Below are 13,939 nucleotides of genomic sequence, written 5' to 3' on the forward strand. Positions count from 1 at the left end.
ATTGGGAAGGGATTCCTGGCTGGGAGGGTGGGCAGGCCCTGGCACAGGTGCCCAGAGCAGCTGTGGCTGCCCCTGAATCCCTGGAATGTCCAAGGCCAGGCTGGGACATGCAGGCACTGGGAAAAGGGGATGCCAAGAGGCAGAAGCAGCTCCAGGTGGGATATTTAGACACGATGACTCAACACAAGAGGAGGAATCAAACAAAGGAAATCCTTGGAATTCCAGGCTGTGCTGCAGGAGGGAAAGCTGGAATGTTGGAGCCAGCACTGACACACTCAGAGCCCTCTGGGAACGTGTCAGGCACTGCTGGGATCTCCCTTTGGGATAACAAAGGACTGAGCAGAGAGTGGAGAAAGCTCAGATTCAGTTTGTGAACGACAGAGACATCCTGACCTGCAGGAGAGCAGGGCCAGGTGGGATGTTGGGAAGGGATTCCTGGCTGGGAGGGGCTGGGATGGATTTCCCAGAGCAGCTGTGGCTGCCCCAGCCCTGGGAGTGTCCAAGGAGCCCCCTGGGACAGTGGGAGGGGTCCCTGGGACAGTGGAAGGTGTCCCTGGGACAGTGGGAGGGGTCCCTGCCCATGGCAGGGGTGGGATGGGATGATCCATAAGAACTCAGGACAGGCTGTTTAGGATTTCATGAGCATTTTTAATGAGCAGAGGACGTTTCCCAGGGAGCTGCTGGAGAGAGCCCAGAGGAGGCACCAGGGTGGGCAGAGGATGGAGCAGCTCTGCTGGGAGAGCTGGGATTGATTGTTCAACCTGGTGGCTTTGGGGTGACCTCACTGTGGCCTTCCAGGACCTGAAGGAGCTCCAGGAAAGATGGAGAGAAACTGTTTACAAAGGATGGAGGGACAGGACACAGGGAATGGCTTCAAATTAAAAGAGATTGGGTTTAGGTGGGATATTGGGAAGGAATTCCTGGCTGGGAGGGTGGGCAGGGACTGGGATGGATTTCCCAGAGCAGCTGTGGCTGCCCCAGCCCTGGGAGTGTCCAAGGCCAGGCTGGAGCACCCTGGGACAGTGGGAGGTGTCCCTGGGACAGTGGGAGGGGTCCGTGGGACAGTGGGAGGGGTCCCTGGGACAGTGGGAGGGGTCCGTGGGACAGTGGGAGGTGTCCCTGCCCATGGAACGAGATGATCCTGCAGGTCCCTTCCATCCCAAACCTCTCCAGGACAATCCCATGGTGTCCCAGCCCTGCCCTCCCTTCAGCTGGATCCCAAATCCCAGCCTGGTTTGGGTCAGAAGGATCCAAACCCCTCCCGTGCCCCGGGCAGGGATCGGTGTCCGACGGCTCCGCTCCCGGGAGCGGCTCCAGGACAAACGTTCCGGAATGCGGAGGGACAGCCCAGCCCGGGGAAGGCCAAACAACCCCGAGATGGATTTATGGGGGGAATTTCCCTGGCTCAGGGTTTGGGTTCGGGTTCGGGGGGGATTTTTCCCTCCCTGGGGTGGGAGGGGCTTGGCCTGGGAATTGCAACTTCCCAACAGAAACTCACGGAATTGTCCCTTTTTTCTTCCCAAATTGACTCCAAGGATTTCGTGGCTGTTTTGGAGCCACCTCAGGGCTGGAAAAGGTGCTGAAAAATCCAAATGAAATATTTAAAATCCATTTTGTGTCTTTTTCTTGTGCTGTTAAATCCTTACCAGGATCTGTGGGGGAAATGGGAATAACTGAGGAGTTTGGAAAGGATTGGGCAGGAACTTGGAGGCAATGGGAAAGAATTCCGGAGGAATTTGGGAATTTTGAGGGATTTGGGACAGAATTGGGGAAAATTTAGAAGCAATTGGATGATTTGCAGGGAATTTGGATAGAATTGGGAAAAATTGAGAAGGAATTTGGGAGAAATAGTGAATTTGGAAGGAATGGGGAAGAACTTGGAGGGAATCTGGAAGGAATTCAGAAGGAATTGGCAAATTTGAAGGGAATTTGGAAGGAGTTGGCAAATTTGAAGGGAATTCAGAAGGAATTGGCAAATTTGAAGGGAATTTGGAAGGAATTGACAAATTTGAAGGGAATTTGGAAGGAATTGGCAAATTTGAAGGGAATTTGGAAGGAATTGGGAAAGATTTGGAGGGAACTGGGAAGGAATTGGGAAGGAATAGGGAAGTATTTGAGAGAGCTGAAGAATCTGAAAGGAAGAATTTGGAGGGAATTTGGAAGGGACTGGGAAGAATTGGAAAGAACTGAAGAATCTGGAAGGGAGTTGCCTTCCCAAAAACCTGCTCTGGAGCTGGAGCAGCACAGAGGGACAGGCAGGGATCGATCCCACGGATTGTCCAGGGCTCTTCCAAGCTGAATTTTGGAGTCTCCATGAACAGAAAGCCCCAAACCCCCTAAAAACCATTCCCTGTGTCCCTCATGGACACCTGAACAACTGGGAGAGGTTTTATCTCCTGGAGAACTTGAGGGGAAAATGGGAGAGGTTTCATTTCATGGAGATCAGGGAAAACTGGGAGAGGTTTAATCTCACAGGGAAGACTGGGAAAAAAAGGAGGGGAAGACCAGGGGAAAGTGGGAGAGGTTTAATCTCTTGGAAGGGATTGGGGAAAAAAGGAGGGGAAGAACAGGGAAAATGAGGAGAGGTTTAATCTTGTGGAGGGGATTGGGAAAAAGGGGAAAGGAAGCCCAGGGGAAACTGGGAGAGGTTTCATTTCATGAAGATCAGGGAAAACTGGGAGAGGTTTAATCTTACAGGGAAGATTGGGAAAAAAGGGAGGGGAAGAACAGGGAAAATGAGGAGAGGTTTCATCTCCTGGAGAAGATCAGGGAAATGGACACTGGGAGGGGTTTCATCTTCACTGAGACCAACCATTCCCTGGAAGAGCCTCCCCAGGGACCTGCTGAGCCCCCATGGCTGGAGGATGAGCCTGAAGTGGGGCAGGATGATCCCAGCCGGGGTCCCTTCTCCAGGGGGGGCTGCTCCTGGTGCACCTGGATCTTTCCAGGGTCATGCTGGGTTGTCCTGTGGGGCTGTGAGTGACCCCCCCCACCCTGGGGACGTCCCAGTGCCACCCCCGGGCTGTTTGTCCCCATGGGATTGATGGGGACATTCTCCATGGCCAGCCCAGCTCCGAACCCACCGGGTGGCTCTGGGGGTTGGACTGAGGGTCATCCCCAGGACACGAATCCGGGATGTCCTCCTGGAGTTTCCTGCTGGGCCTGACACGGATCAGCCGCTCCCGGGGGGGGGGTTGGACAAACCCACTTGTTTGTCTGGAGGGACAGCCCATAAATCACCCCCGGCTGGAAAACCCCTCTGGGGGCAGGGACGTGTCCTCGGAGAATCCCGGAATTGGGGAGGCTGGGAAAGGTCTCTGGGACTGAGTCCAACCATCCCCAGCACTGCCAAGGCCACCTCTGACCATGTCCCCAAGTGCCACATCCACAGGGCTGTGAAATCCCTGCAGGAATGGGGATCCACCCCTGCCCTGGGCAGCTGTGCCAGGGCTGGACAGCCCTTCCCAGGAGGAATTTCCCCACTGTCCCACCTGCCCCTGCCCTGGCCCAGCCTGAGGCTGTTCCCTCTCCTCCTGTCCCTGATCCCTGTCCCTGTTCCTGTGCCTGTCCCCTCTGCTCCTTTCCCTGTTCCCTGTCCCTGCTCCCTGTCCCTGCTCCCTCTTCTCCTGTCCCTGTTCCCTGTCCCTGTTCCCTCTGTCCCTGTCCCTGTTCCCTGTCCCTGTTCCCTCTGTCCCTGTTCCCTGTCCCTCTCCCTGTTCCCTGTCCCTGTTCCCTCTCCCTGTCCCTGTTCCCTCTCCCTGTTCCCTGTCCCCTCTGCTCCTGTCCCTGTTCCCTGTCCCTGTCCCTGTCCCCTGTCCCTGTTCCCTCTCCTCCTGTCCCTGTTCCCTCTCCCTGTCCCTGTTCCCTGTCCCTGTTCCCTGTTCCCTGCTCCCTGTTCCCTGTTCCCTGTTCCCTGTTCCCTGTTCCCTGTCCCTGTCCCTGTTCCCTGTCCCTGTTCCCTGTTCCCTGTTCCCTGTTCCCTGTTCTCTGTCCCTGTTCCCTGTCCCTGTTCTCTGTCCCTGTTCCCTCTGCTCCTGTCCCTGTTCCCTCTGCTCCTGTCCCTGTTCCCTGTCCCTGTTCCCTGTTCCCTGTCCCTGTTCCCTGTTCCCTGTTCCCTGTCCCTGTTCCCTGTTCCCTGTTCCCTGCTCCTGTCCCTGTCTCTGTCCCTGTTCCCTGTCCCTGTTCCCTGTCCCTGTTCCCGACCCCCTGTCCCAGCTCCCCCCTCCTGGCAGGGATTGCAGAGCCAGAAGGTCCCCCCTGAGCCTCCTTTTCTCCAGCTGAGCCCCCCCAGCTCCCTCAGCCCCTCCTGGGGGTCCATCCCAGGACTCGGAATGTGGTTTCCTCCAGGATGAAGCTCCACAAATCCACAGACTGGGAGAGGGCTCTTCATCCCAACAACCTTCATGGGCCATCCATGGCCATGTCATGACTTGGTGTCACTGTCACCCCCCGTCCTCCCCATGGCATAGAACCCCAGCCCTGTGGCTCCACTGACCCCCAGGTGACCCTCACACCCACCCCAGTGCCAGGGGGCTGGACTGGGCTGGACTGGGCTGGACTGGGCTCCTGGCCATGCTCATCCCACAGGGAATGTCCCGGTGTCGGAGCCCCCGGGAACGCCCCCGGCAGGTCCCATAAAGCGCTGCCAGCGCAGTGAGGGGCACAGGCTGGGCAGGATGGGGCACAGCCGGGCACTGCTGCTCCTGCTGGGGCTGGTGGGCGCCTCCATGCCGGGCCCAGGGGGCTCCATGCCACCCTGGGCAGGGTCCATGGTGCCACCCTTGCCAGGCTGGGCAGGGTCCCCGGTGCCACCCTCGCCGGACCCTGGCACGCTGAGCTACGAGGCCGTGGTGGCGGCGGCCGTGGAGCTGCTCAACGCCAGGGCTGTCACCCCCCATGTCCTGAGGCTGTGGGAGGCACAGCCCCGGCCTGGCTGGGTGGGTGCTGAGCTCCCCACGGGGGGCACAGCCCCAGGCATGGCACTGCCCAATCTGCCCCTTCTTGGGGTGAATCCCCCCCAGTTTGGGTCTGACCTTCACGGGGATGGGCACGGCCAAGCCGGGGCTGAGCTGACCCATTCCAGACTGGATGTGGCCCCCTTGGGGCTGGACCCAGCCCATTGTGGGGCTGGGCACTGGGGGTGGTGGGTCCCTGATGGGTCCTGTCCCCTCTGCCAGCCCTGGGACCTGAAGAGCCAGCAGGAGCTGAGCTTCACCCTGGAGGAGACCACGTGCCGGGCACCAGGACGGGACCCCCGGGGCTGCCAGGGCCGCTGGCTGGGGGTGAGGCTTTGGGGGGCACGGGGGGGGCTGGGGGGCTGGGGGCAGGGGGGCTGTGAGGCTCATTGGGGGGGCACTGGGGGGCTGTGGGGCACAGGGGGGCTCAGTGAGGCTCCTTGGGGGGGCACTGGGGCACAGAGGGGCTCAGGCTCACTGGGGGGCAGTGGGGCACAGAGGGGCTCAGTGAGGCTCATTGGGGGGCACTGGGGGGCACTGGGGGCTCAGTGAGGCTCATTGGGGGGCACTGGGGGGCACTGGGGGCTCAGTGAGGCTCATTGGGGGGCACTGGGGGACTTTGGGGCTTTGGGGGACACTGTGGGGCACTGGGACTCAGTGAAGCTCCATTGGGGGCACTGGGGGGCACTGGGGGGCTGTGGGGCAGGTGGGCTCAGTGAGGCCCATTGGGGGGCACTGGGGGACTTTGGGGCTTTGGGGGACACTGTGGGGCACTGGGGCACTGGGACTCAGTGAAGCTCCACTGGGGGCACTGGGGGGCACTGGGGGGCTGTGGGGCAGGGTCTCAGCCCGGCCGTGCCCCCCCTGTGCCCCCAGGCTCTGACCCACTGCCAGGGCTGGGTGTTCCCGGAGGGGCAGCAGCCCACGGTGCAGCTCTCCTGCGGGCCGGCGCCCCCCGAGGTGAGCAGGGCAGGGATGGGGGGGGGGCCGGGAGCCCCAGAGCCCCCTCCCCAGAGTGTGCCCAGGGCGGGACGCCCCTGTTTGTGCCCCCAGTTCGGCCGCACCCGCAGATCCAAAGTCAAGGAATTCTTTGCCAAGATCAAGGAGCGTTTCAAGGGGTTCTTCCAGTGCGGGCGGATCTGGATCCATGACCGGCTCAACCTGCAGGTCCCCAAAGCCCGAGGGGGCACCGCCGTGTCCCCCCCACCCTGAGCACCCATCCTGTGCCCCCACACTGAGCACCCATCCTGTGCCTCCACACTAAGCACCCACACTGGGCACCCACCGTGACCCCTCACTCTGTGCCCTCACCCTGTGCCCCCCACCCTGCGCCCCCCCACCCTGTGCCCCCCACCCTGTGCCCTCACCCTGAGCACCCACCCTGTGTCCCCTGCTCTGTGCCCCCACCCTGTGCCCCCATTCTGAGCCCCCCACCCTATCCCCCCACCCTTTGCCCCCCACCCTGTGCCCCACACCCTGTGCCCCCCACCCTGAGCCCCCACCCTGTGCCCGCACCCTGCGCCCCCACTCTGCGCCCCCACCCTGTGCCCCCCGGGTGCTCCGCTGCCAATAAACGTCCCTGCATCGATCCCGGTGTCACCCTCAGGGTCCCTGCGCCGCCCCCTCCCCCTGAACCCCAGCGGGGACCTCCGAGGGCTCCCGGGACCCCCAACACTCCCTCACCCCCCCCCAGGGCCAGCCAAGGGACTGGGAGGGCGGGGACACCCTGGGGAGTTGGGGGTTGCGAGTAGGGGGTGTCACGAGTGACCCCCTGGAGGTGCTGCCACCTCGGGCACCCCCTGGCACCCCCTCCCCAAATCAAGGTGCTTCCCAGCCCCGCTGTGCCACCTCCTGCCCCACTGGGAATTCGGGCATGGGGTGGGGGTGATGCTGAGGGCAGAGGGTGCCGGGGTGGGGGAGAGTGGGGGGATCAGCCCCCCCAACTGTTCTGGCCCCACAGACACCGCTGGCTCCCGGGGTCCCATCCTGGCACAGGGCTTGTGCCCCTGGGATTGTCCCCCTGACCCTGGGACACTCTGGGGGTCCCCTGGGAGCCTGTGCCAGCCGTGAGGTGCCCAGGGGGGTGTGTGGGGTACAGACCCACGGGAATGATGGGGGGACAGGAGGGGGCACCCCCAGAAGTGCAGCCATGACCCTGCTCTGGCCACTTTGGGGGCACGGGGTGCCTTGAGCCCCCCATCCCTTCACTCCCAACGTCCCTGGCCCACACTGGGTCCTTCATGGGGGTCCCTTGGGATCAATCCCCCCCAGGGCCCTTCCCTTGCAGGGGGCTCAGGACCCCTGTGTCCCCCTGCGTGTATCCCCGTGTGTCCCCCCCTGTGTCCCCCCGCGTGTCCCCCTGTGTGTCCCCCCGTGTGTCCCCCTGTGTGTGTCCCCCTGTGTGTCCCCCCCTTTGTCCCCCCCCGTGTGTCCCCCCCTGTGTCCCTCTGTGTGTCCCCCCGTGTGTCCCCCTGTGTGTGTCCCCGTGTGTCCCCCTGTGTGTCCCCCTGTGTGTGTCCCCGTGTGTCCCCCCGTGTGTCCCCCCGTGTGTATCCCCGTGTGTCCCCCCCGTGTCCCCCTGTGTGTCCCCCTGTGTGTCCCCCCCGTGTGTCCCCCTGTGTGTCCCCCTGTGTGTCCCCCCGTGTGTCCCCCTGTGTGTCCCCCCCTTTGTCCCCCCCCGTGTGTCCCCCTGTGTGTGTCCCCCTGTGTGTCCCTCCGTGTGTCCCCCCGTGTGTCCCCCCCGTGTGTATCCCCGTGTGTCCCCCCCGTGTCCCCCTGTGTGTCCCCCTGTGTGTCCCCCCGTGTGTCCCCCTGTGTGTCCCCCTGTGTGTCCCCCTGTGTGTCCCCCCCCTTTGTCCCCCCCCGTGTGTCCCCCGTGTGTCCCCCTGTGTGTCCCCCTGTGTGTCCCCCCGTGTGTCCCCCTGTGTGTCCCCCCCTTTGTCCCCCCCCGTGTGTCCCCCGTGTGTCCCCCCCTGTGTCCCCCTGTATGTCCCCCTGTGTGTCCCCCCGTGTGTCCCCCTGTATGTCCCCCTGTGTGTCCCCCCGTGTGTCCCCCTGTGTGTCCCCCCCTTTGTCCCCCCCCCGTGTCCCCCCCGTATGTCCCCCTGTGTCCCTCTGTGTGTGCCCCCTGTGTGTCCCTCTGTGTGTCCCCCCATGTGTCCTTCCTGTCTGTCCCCCCCGTGTCCCCCCCAGCTCCCTTTGCCATCACCTCTAGTTGGGGGAGGACAAGATGCCATGGGAATGACGATCCCACCATGGGGACAATGCCACCGTGGGGACAATGCCACCGTGGGGACAATGCTGCCACCATGGGGACAATGCTGCCACCATGGCAATGATGCCGGGTGGGATCCGAATGTTCCCTTTTTTGGGGCTCCCCTGGGGTGAGCCCATCCCTGTCCCCACATTCCCAGCCCCACATTCCCGGGACCAGCCCTTGGCGACAGCCTGGGGGGCAGCCCCGCCGTGTCCCCCCCTCCCCGTGTGACAGAGACAGGAGGTCCCGGTGCTCTCACGGCCCCTCCCGGCCCTTTATTGTTGCTCAGCCGAAGCCCACGGAGCCCTTCGCGTGGATGTTGAACTTGATGCGGGGTCGGAAGCGCCGGATCCGGCCCAGGAAGCGCCCGAAGCGGCCGCGCTGAACCAGAACGGGCTGCGGGGGGCGGGGGGTCAGGGCGGAGGGGACGTGGGACCCCCTTGGGGACACACCCGGGACCCCCCTGGGAGCACACCCGGGATTCCACACCTGGGACCCTCTTGGGGACACACCCGGGACCCCCTTGAGGACACACCCGGGACCCCCTTGGGGACACACCCGGGATTCCACACCCAGGATTCCTCACCTGGGACCCCCCTTGGGAACCCACCCAGGACCCCCCTTGGGAACACACCCGGGATCCCCTTGGGAGCACACCCGGGATTCCACACCCGGGACCCCCTTGGGGACACACCCGGGATTCCACACCTGGGACCCCCCCTTGGAAACCCACCCGGGACCCCCCTTGGGAACACACCCGGGACCCCCCTTGGGAACACACCCGGGACCCCCTTGGGGACACACCCGGGATTCCACACCTGGGACCCCCCTTGGAAACCCACCCAGGACCCCCCTTGGGAACACACCCGGGACCCCCCACTTGGGACCCCAACCATGACCCCATCCCCAGGATCCAACACTTGGGATCCCACGCCCAGCACCCACCAGGTCACTGCACCGAGGGATCCCACCCAGGGACCCCCACCCAGGGATCCACCCAGGACCCCCAGCCAGAATCCCACACCCAGGACCCCACACCTGGGACTCTGTACCCAAAAGAGCCCACCCAGGACCCCACAGACAGGATCCCACACCCAAAACCCCCACCCAGGACTCCCCAGAACCCCCACCCCACCTGCCATAAGATGGAGCCATTGGGGTGCCCCTTGTGGGGGGGCTGCAGGACAAGGGGACAGACCCTGGCACCCTGCCCAGGGGTGTCCCCCATTCCTCCCCGGAGCCCCTGATGCCCCCCTGGAGCCTCCCATTCCTCCCCAGAGCGCCTGATGCCCCCTGGAGCCTCTGATGCCTCCCCAGAGCCCTCAATCTCCTCCTGGCAGCCCCAGACGCTGCCCTGAAGCCCCTCATTCCCCCCTGAAGCACCCGATGCCCCCCTGGGAGCCCCCAGTCCTCCCCCCGGGAGTCCTCGGTGCCCCCCGAAGCCCCCAATCTCCCCCCCGGAGCCCCAGATGCCTCCCTGGAGCCCTCGATGCCCCCTCGGAGCCCCCGACCCCACTCACGTCGGAGGAGGCGTCGGAGCAGCGCAGGTCGAACTCGGGGGATCCTTCCAGCAGCAGCACCGGCCCCGAGCACTCCTTGATGGCCTGGGGGACACGGGGGGGATCACCCGGGGTGCCACCGAGACCCCTCCCGAGCCTCCCCCGGCCTTCCTCGCCCTCCTCCCGCTCACCCCGTTCTCCTTGAAGTCGCAGTCGTCGGGGTTGGTGCGGGCGCTGGCGGCGCAGTCCGTCTCCATCATCGTGAAGTTGAGCGCCCGCAGCGAGCTCAGCTCCACGCCCTGGGGGCACGAGTGGGGGGCACGAAGGGCGTGGGGGGTTATGAGAGAAGGGTCCGCAGCTGGGGGGGTCAGGAGGGTCTCGAGTGGGACAGCAATGCCGGGGCAGGGAGAGTGGGAGGTCACGAGTGGAGGGGTCTCGAGTGGGGGTGTCAGCAGTGGGGGGGTCACCAGTGGGGTCTCACTCAGCTGGGTGGGCTTGGGGTTGGTGCTGTGCGGCACGATTGGGGTGTCACGAGTGGGGGATCCCAGGAGTGGGGTGGGAAGTGAAAGGGGTGTCAAAAATGGGGGGGAAGTCACGAGTGGGGTGACACCGGGTGGGCTCAGGGGTTGGTGCTGAGCAGCTCAAATCAGGTAGTGCAAGTTCAGAGAGCACAAATAGGGGGTCAGGAGTGGGGGTCACAAATCGGGGGTCAGGAGTGGGGGGTCACAAATAGGGGGTCAGGAGTGGGGGGTCACAAATCGGGGGTCAGGAGTGGGGGGTCACAAATAGGGGGTCAGAAGTGGGGGGTCACAAATCGGGGGTCAGGAGTTGGGGGTCATGAATAGGGGGTGACGAGTGGGGGTCACAAATCGGGGGTCAGGAGTGGGGGGTCACAAATAGGGGGTGACGAGTGGGGGTCACAAATCGGGGGTCAGGAGTGGGGGGTCACAAATAGGGGGTGACGAGTGGGGGTCACAAATCGGGGGTCAGGAGTGGGGGGTCACAAATAGGGGGTCAGGAGTGGGGGGTCACAAATCGGGGGTCAGGAGTGGGGGGTCACAAATTGGGGATCGGGAGTGGGGGGTCACAAAACGGGGGTCAGGAGTTGGGGGTCACGAATAGGGGGTGACGAGTGGGGGGTCACAAATCAGGGGTCAGGAGTGGGGGGTCACAAATAGGGGGTGACGAGTGGGGGTCACAAATCAGGGGTCAGGAGTGGGGGGTCACGAATAGGGGGTGACAAGTGGGGGTCACAAATCGGGGATCAGGAGTGGGGGGTCACAAATCGGGGGTCAGGAGTGGGGGGTCACAAATCGGGGGTCAGGAGTGGGGGGCTCACAAATAGAGGATCACGAGTGGGGGGTCACTCTCTGGTGGGACTCACCAGGGTGGGCCTGGGGTTGGTGCTGAGCAGTCCAAGTCAGGTGTCACGAGTGGGGGGTCAGGAATAAAGAGAGGGTCATGGGAGGGGTCTGGGGCTTCCTGAGTGGGGGGCACTCACAGGGGTGGGTTTGAGGTTGGCACTGAGCAGCCTGAGTCACGAGTGGGGGGTCACAAGTGGGGGGTTCATGAGCAGAGGGATCACTCACAGTGGGGACTCACTCTGGGGGGTCAGTGCTGAGCAGCCCGAGTCAGGCACCTCGACTGGGAGGTGTCACAAACGGGGGTCCCGAGTGGGGCGTGGGGGTGGTCAAGAGTGTGGGGGGTCCCAAATAGGGGGTCCCGAGTTGGGGGCACTCACCAAAGTGGGCTCATGGTCCACAGCCCGAGTCAGGCACCTCGAGTGGGGGGGTCACGAACAGGGGGGTCCCGAGTGGGGCGTGGGGGTGGTCAAGAGTGTGGGGGGTCCCAAATAGGGGGTCCCGAGTTGGGGGCACTCACCAAGGTGGGCTCATGGTCCACAGCCCGAGTCAGGCACCTCGAGTGGGGGGGTCACGAACAGGGGGGTCCCGAGTGGGGCGTGGGAGGGTCCCAGTCGGGGGGCACTCACCGGGGCGGGCTCGGGGTCGGCGCTGAGCAGCCGGAAGGCGTTCTGCACGTCGGGGCGCTGGTTGAACGAGTCCACGGCCTGAGCCAGCGCCTGGGTGTAGGCGAGGGGCGCGGGGGCGGGCAGGGCACACGCCCCCCCCAGCAGCACCAGCAGCAGCGCCCACGGGGTCGCCATCGCTGCCCCCACGGCCGCCCCGCCGTCCTTTTATCGCCCCCGGGGTGGAGGGACCCCCCCGGGGCTCTGTGGAAACACCCGCCCCACCCAACCCACAGAACGGCCGTTGTTGGGGACACGGGTGGGGGGACAGAGCCCCACCTGTCCCCGTGGGTGGGCGGTGACATCCCCCCCCTCGGGGCCCCCGCGGTGTCCCCATCCCCTGGAGCCCCCCCACCGACCGGGCGTGGGGGGGTCTGGGGGTGCAGGAGCCCTCGATGGGGTGACGGTGTCGGGGGTGCCCCCCGGGCTTGCACAACCCCAAACTTGCCCCATCGCTGTTTCCCAAGGCCGGGGGTACCCCCTGGCCCCCGAACCGTGTCACCCACACACAGCTCTGACCCCAAAGCTCTTTATTGCGGCTCCGTCGGGGCCGGGGGGCGGCGGGGCGGCCCCCGGAGGGGCGCGCTGGGGGGCCGAGCCCGCGGGGGCGGCCGCGGGGAGGAGGAGGAGGAGGATGAAGAGGAGGATGATGATGAGGAGGATGATGGGGGTTGACCTGAGTTGGTGCCGAGGGTTTTTGGGGTGCCAGGGGTGCGGGACTGGGCGCTGCCACCGGCCTGCTGTGGGGACAAATAAGGGTGGGCTTCACTTCAGAGCCCCAGAAACGCCCCCTAAGTGGGGGGGAGGGTGGGGGTCCCGCGGCCCTCACCGCCTCCTGCGCACATTCCACCATCGAGAGCGGCACGTCGGGCAGGAAGGTGAACACGGACACCTGGGCGGAGCAGCGCTGCACCTGGGCACAGGGGGACCCTCAGCAGCACCCCGGGGACCCCCGAGCCCCCCGGGGCGGAGCAGCGCTGCACTTGGGCACAGGGGGACCCTCAGCAGCACCCCGGGACACCCGAGCCCCCCGGGGCGGAGCAGCGCTGCACCTGGGCACAGGGGGACCCTCAGCAGCACCCCGGGGACCCCCGAGCCCCCCGGGGCGGAGCAGCGCTGCACCTGGGCACAGGGGCACCCTCAGCAGCACCCCGGGGACCCCCGAGCCCCCCGGGGCGGAGCAGCGCTGCACCTGGGCACAGGGGGACCCTCAGCAGCACCCCGGGGACCCCCGAGCCCCCCGGGGCGGAGCAGCGCTGCACTTGGGCACAGGGGGACCCTCAGCAGCACCCCGGGGACCCCCGAGCCCTCCGGGCTGGGCACCCCCGCCCCGGCTCACCCTGCCCGGGCGGCCCCGGCAGCCTCGGGGGTCCGGGGCGGGTCTGGGGCAGGGGGGCTGCCGGGCCGTGAAGTTGATGCTGAAGTGGGTTCCCCAGTCGAAGCTCTGCCGGGAGAAAAGATCCATCGGGATCCCCGCGGGGCGGGTGCCCGAGCCGGGGGCACCCCCGGCCCTTTCCTACCGTCCTGGTGACTCTCAGCAGGCGCAGCAGCCGCAGGTCCTGCCCGTGTGTCTCCAGCACGGAGCGCGCCAGGTCGCGGGGTGCCGGCAGCATTCCCGGCGGGAGCGGCGGCATTCCCGGCGGGATTGCGGCTCCCAGCAGGGCTGCCCCGAGCAGCGCGGCCCCCGCCAGCAGCGCCATGCGGGCCGACCGGGTGGGCATCGCCACAGCCCCGCTCGGCCCCGGCTCCCCGGCACGAACACGGGCCCCCGGCCCGCGCACGGATCGGGTTGCGGTGTTTGCCTTGGCCCGGGGCCGCGGGGAGCGCCCGCAGCGGGGGAGGGAGATGCGGCGGTGCCGGAGCTCGGCAGGGCCGATCCCCCTGCGCGGCCCCTTCCCTGGGCTTGCTCCCAGTTCTTGGCATGATGGAACAACTCCTGTCTGCTCCTCCCGAGCCGGGAGCGACAGCATCCTCCCAGCTCACATGGAATAAAAACAGGAGCCCACTCCCCTCTTTCCCGCTTTCTTTTCATTATTTTGGGGGCTTTAAATCCTTTTTGCCCTGCTCAGATTCATCCACACAGCCCAGCACCAGCTTTTCCTTGGATTCAAGAACACTGGATGTACCAAGGACTGCATGGGGCAGATCCTGCTCTCCCAGTTTGCATTCCTTGGGTAACTGGAGCTCATTCCCCAAAATCCAG

The 13,939-nt window shown here is 65.1% G+C and overlaps 3 protein-coding genes across 4 annotated transcripts; 1 reads left to right on the top strand and 2 right to left on the bottom strand.

The window, feature by feature from the left end:
- The first annotated feature begins 4,677 nt into the window (after window positions 1-4,677).
- On the top strand, window positions 4,678-6,444 carry LOC139674198 (cathelicidin-B1-like). Of its 2 annotated transcripts, XM_071560384.1 has the most exons (4): window positions 4,678-4,937; window positions 5,178-5,282; window positions 5,832-5,915; window positions 6,009-6,444. In XM_071560384.1, exons 1-4 carry the CDS (start codon window positions 4,728-4,730, stop codon window positions 6,165-6,167), a joined length of 558 nt encoding a protein of 185 aa, XP_071416485.1. In that variant the 5' UTR covers window positions 4,678-4,727; the 3' UTR covers window positions 6,168-6,444. The 2 variants fall into 2 exon arrangements, with proteins under 2 accessions (XP_071416485.1, XP_071416484.1); XM_071560383.1 differs by having other exon boundaries at window positions 5,832-6,444.
- Window positions 6,445-8,461: 2,017 nt separating this feature from the next.
- On the bottom strand, window positions 8,462-11,893 carry CAMP (cathelicidin antimicrobial peptide). The gene is made up of 4 exons (XM_071560387.1): window positions 11,701-11,893; window positions 9,902-10,009; window positions 9,732-9,815; window positions 8,462-8,607 (listed from the first exon to the last, which is right to left on the bottom strand). Exons 1-4 carry the CDS (start codon window positions 11,872-11,874, stop codon window positions 8,497-8,499), a joined length of 477 nt encoding a protein of 158 aa, XP_071416488.1. The 5' UTR covers window positions 11,875-11,893; the 3' UTR covers window positions 8,462-8,496.
- Window positions 11,894-12,039: 146 nt separating this feature from the next.
- LOC139674361 (uncharacterized) lies at window positions 12,040-13,706 on the bottom strand. Its single transcript, XM_071560586.1, has 4 exons — window positions 13,257-13,706; window positions 13,076-13,180; window positions 12,566-12,649; window positions 12,040-12,476 (listed from the first exon to the last, which is right to left on the bottom strand). The coding sequence occupies exons 1-4, from the start codon at window positions 13,704-13,706 to the stop codon at window positions 12,267-12,269; spliced, it is 849 nt and encodes a 282-aa protein (XP_071416687.1). The 3' UTR covers window positions 12,040-12,266.
- Between the last annotated feature and the right edge of the window lie 233 nt (window positions 13,707-13,939).

Source organism: Pithys albifrons, chromosome 7 (assembly GCF_047495875.1).
Source record: "Pithys albifrons albifrons isolate INPA30051 chromosome 7, PitAlb_v1, whole genome shotgun sequence".
Taxonomy (NCBI): Eukaryota; Metazoa; Chordata; class Aves; order Passeriformes; family Thamnophilidae; genus Pithys; species Pithys albifrons.